General features: G+C 37.3%; 1 protein-coding gene across 1 annotated transcript in view; it reads left to right on the top strand.

Moving 5' to 3' along the window:
* The first annotated feature begins 224 nt into the window (after positions 1 to 224).
* The window catches only part of LOC138860895 (uncharacterized), a 4,710-nt gene continuing 499 nt past the window's right edge, over positions 225 to 4,435 (top strand). Inside the window, exons 1-10 of the mRNA XM_070119409.1 lie at positions 225 to 272; positions 449 to 576; positions 1,336 to 1,455; positions 1,829 to 1,971; positions 2,026 to 2,164; positions 2,246 to 2,465; positions 2,615 to 2,811; positions 3,386 to 3,509; positions 3,850 to 4,195; positions 4,378 to 4,435. The exon at positions 4,378 to 4,435 is cut by the window's right edge and continues 68 nt beyond it. Of these exons, the coding sequence (XP_069975510.1) occupies positions 225 to 272; positions 449 to 576; positions 1,336 to 1,455; positions 1,829 to 1,971; positions 2,026 to 2,164; positions 2,246 to 2,465; positions 2,615 to 2,811; positions 3,386 to 3,509; positions 3,850 to 4,195; positions 4,378 to 4,435 (1,523 nt within the window). The remainder of the gene's footprint in view (positions 273 to 448; positions 577 to 1,335; positions 1,456 to 1,828; positions 1,972 to 2,025; positions 2,165 to 2,245; positions 2,466 to 2,614; positions 2,812 to 3,385; positions 3,510 to 3,849; positions 4,196 to 4,377) is intronic.

Below are 4,435 nucleotides of genomic sequence, written 5' to 3'. Positions count from 1 at the left end.
TCACTTCACATACCGTCCCCTGAGGCTGCATTGTTCACCTCACTTTTGTTTCTTCTTGCCAGTAGCACAGCATTGAGGAAAGTCTTGATTCGAAAGGTCGTACGGCTTTGAGGAGGTTCTAGATACGGGAGATCCTACTCTTTTTCAGGATATACTCGATGCAGAAGGTCCTCCAGCTTTCAGGATATCTTAAATACGGAAGGTCCTAGTCTTTTCAGGATATAATGGATAGGAAATATCCTCCGGTTCTCAGGATATTCGAGATACGGAAGGTCCTCCAGAATATCCTACACTTTCAGGATATTCTAGAAACAGAAGGTCCTCCAGCTTTCAGGATATTCTAGATACGGAATATCCTACACTTTCGGGATGTTCTAGATGTTGGAGATCCTACAGCTTTCAGGATATTCTAGAAACAGAAGGTCCTCCATATTTCAGGATATTCTAGATAAAGAAGGACCAGCTCTCAGGATATCCTAGGTACGTCCTACGGTTCTCAGGATATCCAAGGTACAAAGTCCTCCAGCTCTCAGGATATTTTAAGTACAAAGTCCAACAGCTCTCAGGATATTCCAAGTACAAAGTCCAACAGCTCAGGATATTTTAAGTACAAAGTCCAACAGCTCAGGATATTTTAAGTACAAAGTCCAACAGCTCTCAGGATATTTTAAGTACAAAGTCCAGCTCACAGGATATTTTAAGTACAAAGTCCAACAGCTCAGGATATTCCAAGTACAAAGTCCAACAGCTCTCAGGATATTTTAAGTACAAAGTCCAGCTCACAGGATATTTTAAGTACAAAGTCCAACAGCTCTCAGGATATTTTAAGTACAAAGTCCAACAGCTCTCAGGATATTCTAAGTACAAAGTCCAACAGCTCAGGATATTTTAAGTACAAAGTCCAACAGCTCTCTCAGGATATTTTAAGTACAAAGTCCAACAGCTCTCTCAGGATATTTTAAGTACAAAGTCCAACAGCTCAGGATATTTTAAGTACAAAGTCCAACAGCTCTCAGGATATTTTAAGTACAAAGTCCAACAGCTCTCAGGATATTTTAAGTACAAAGTCCAACAGCTCTCAGGATATTTTAAGTACAAAGTCCAACAGCTCTCAGGATATTTTAAGTACAAAGTCCAACAGCTCTCTCAGGATATTTTAAGTACAAAGTCCAACAGCTCTCAGGATATTTTAAGTACAAAGTCCAACAGCTCTCAGGATATTTTAAGTACAAAGTCCAACAGCTCTCTCAGGATATTTTAAGTACAAAGTCCAACAGCTCTCTCAGGATATTTTAAGTACAAAGTCCAACAGCTCAGGATATTTTAAGTACAAAGTCCAACAGCTCAGGATATTTTAAGTACAAAGTCCTCCAGCTCTCAGGATATTCTAAGTACAAAGTCCAACAGCTCAGGATATTTTAAGTACAAAGTCCAACAGCTCTCAGGATATTCTAAGTACAAAGTCCAACAGCTCTCTCAGGATATTTTAAGTACAAAGTCCAACAGCTCTCTCAGGATATTTTAAGTACAAAGTCCAACAGCTCTCAGGATATTCTAAGTACAAAGTCCAACAGCTCTCAGGATATTCTAAGTACAAAGTCCAACAGCTCTCAGGATATTTTAAGTACAAAGTCCAACAGCTCTCAGGATATTTTAAGTACAAAGTCCAACAGCTCTCTCAGGATATTTTAAGTACAAAGTCCAACAGCTCAGGATATTTTAAGTACAAAGTCCAACAGAATCATTTTAAGTACAAAGTCCAACAGCTCAGGATATTTTAAGTACAAAGTCCAACAGCTCAGGATATTTTAATTGCAAAAGTCAACAGCTCCTCAGGATATTTTAGTACAAAGTCCAACAGCTCAGGATATTTTAAGTACAAGTCCAACAGCTCAGGATATTCTAAGTACAAAGTCCAACAGCTCTCAGGATATTTTAAGTACAATCCAACGAACTCTCAGGATATTTTAAGTACAAAGTCCAGCAGCTCCTAGGATATTTAGTACAAAGTCCAACAGCTCTCAGGATATTTTAAGTGCAAAAGTCCAACAGCTCTCCAGGATATTTTAAGTACAAAGTCCAACAGCTCTCAAGATATTCTAAGTGAGATAAACAGCTCTCAGGATATTTTAAGTACAAGTCAACAGCTCTCAGGATATTTTAAGTACAAGTCCAACAGCTCTCTCAGGATATTTTAAGTACAAAAGTCCAACAGCTCAGGATATTTTAAGTACAAAGTCCAAAGCTCTCAGGATATTTTAAGTACAAAGTCCAACAGCTCGGACTATTTTAAGTACAAGTCCAACAGCTCAGGATATTTTAAGTACAAAAGTCAACAGCTCTCAGGATATTTTAAGTACAAGTCCAACAGCTCAGGATATTTTAAGTACAAGTCCAACAGCTCAGGATATTTTAAGTACAAAAGTCCAACAGCTCTCAGGATCAACACCATTAAATCCAAAACAGCTCTAGGATATTGATAAGAAGTCCAACAGCTCTCAGGATATTTTAATTACAAAGTCAGCTTGCTTTCTCAGGATATTTTAAGTACAAAGTCCAACAGCTCTCAGGATATTTTAAGTACAAGTCCAACAGCTCTCAGGATATTCCCTAGTACAAAGTCAACAGCTCTCAGGATATTTTAAGTACAAGTCAACAGCTCTCAGGATATTTTAAGTACAAAGTCCAACAGCTCTCAGGATATTTTAAGTACAAAATTAGCAGCTCTCAGGATATTCCAAGTACAAAGTCAACAGCTCAGGATATTTTAAGTACAAAGTCCAACAGCTCAGGATATTTTAAGTACAAAGTGTAGCTCTCAGGATATTTTAAGTACAAAGTCCAACAGCTCAGGATATTTTAAGTACAAAGTCCAACAGCTCAGGATATTTTAAGTACAAAGTCCAACAGCTCAGGATATTTTAAGTACAAAGTCCAACAGCTCTCTCAGGATATTTTAAGTACAAAGTCCAACAGCTCAGGATATTTTAAGTACAAAGTCCAACAGCTCTCAGGATATTTTAAGTACAAAGTCCAACAGCTCTCAGGATATTTTAAGTACAAAGTCCAACAGCTCAGGATATTTTAAGTACAAAGTCCAACAGCTCAGGATATTTTAAGTACAAAGTCCAACAGCTCTCAGGATATTTTAAGTACAAAGTCCAACAGCTCTCAGGATATTTTAAGTACAAAGTCCAACAGCTCAGGATATTTTAAGTACAAAGTCCAACAGCTCAGGATATTTTAAGTACAAAGTCCAACAGCTCAGGATATTTTAAGTACAAAGTCCAACAGCTCTCTCAGGATATTTTAAGTACAAAGTCCAACAGCTCAGGATATTTTAAGTACAAAGTCCAACAGCTCTCAGGATATTTTAAGTACAAAGTCCAACAGCTCAGGATATTTTAAGTACAAAGTCCAACAGCTCAGGATATTTTAAGTACAAATTAACAAAACCAGGATATTTTAAGTACAAAGTCCAACAGCTCTCAGGATATTTTAAGTACAAAGTCCAACAGCTCTCAGGATATTTTAAGTACAAAGTCCAACAGCTCTCAGGATATTTTAAGTACAAAGTCCAACAGCTCTCAGGATATTTTAAGTACAAAGTCCAACAGCTCTCAGGATATTCTAAGTACAAAGTCCAACAGCTCAGGATATTTTAAGTACAAAGTCCAACAGCTCTCAGGATATTTTAAGTACAAAGTCCAACAGCTCTCAGGATATTTTAAGTACAAAGTCCAACAGCTCAGGATATTTTAAGTACAAAGTCCAACAGCTCTCAGGATATTTTAAGTACAAAGTCCAACAGCTCTCAGGATATTTTAAGTACAAAGTCCAACAGCTCAGGATATTTTAAGTACAAAGTCAACAGCTCAGGATATTTTAAGTACAAAGTCCAACAGCTCTAGGATATTTTATTACAAAAGTCAACAGCTCTCAGGATATTTTAAGTACAAAGTCCAACAGCTCTCAGGATATTTTAAGTACAAAGTCCAACAGCTCTCAGGATATTCCAAGTACAAAGTCCAACAGCTCTCAGGATATCCTAGGTACAAGTCCAAAGCAACTCTCATGGATATTTTAATTACTAAAGTCCAACAGCTCTCAGGATGTTTTAAGTACAAAGTCCAGCAGCTCTCTCAGGATATTTTAAGTACAAAGTCCAACAGCTCAGGATATTTAGAGTACAAGAGTCAACAACTCAGGATATTTTAAGTACAAGTCCAACAGCTCAGGATATTTTAGTACCAAATTAGCAACTCTCTCAGATCTTTACTATTTCTTAAAGTCCCAAACAGCTCTCTCAGGATATTTAGTACAAAGTCAAAGCAGCTCTCAGGATATTTTAAGTACAAAGTCCAACAGCTCTCTCAGGATATTTTAAGTACAAGTCCAACAGCTCTCAGGATATTTCCAATTTCAAGTCAACAGC

The sequence above is a fragment of the Penaeus vannamei genome, unplaced genomic scaffold (assembly GCF_042767895.1).
Source record: "Penaeus vannamei isolate JL-2024 unplaced genomic scaffold, ASM4276789v1 unanchor176, whole genome shotgun sequence".
Classification (NCBI taxonomy): Eukaryota; Metazoa; Arthropoda; class Malacostraca; order Decapoda; family Penaeidae; genus Penaeus; species Penaeus vannamei.
This window is presented reverse-complemented; position numbering and strand designations above follow the sequence as displayed.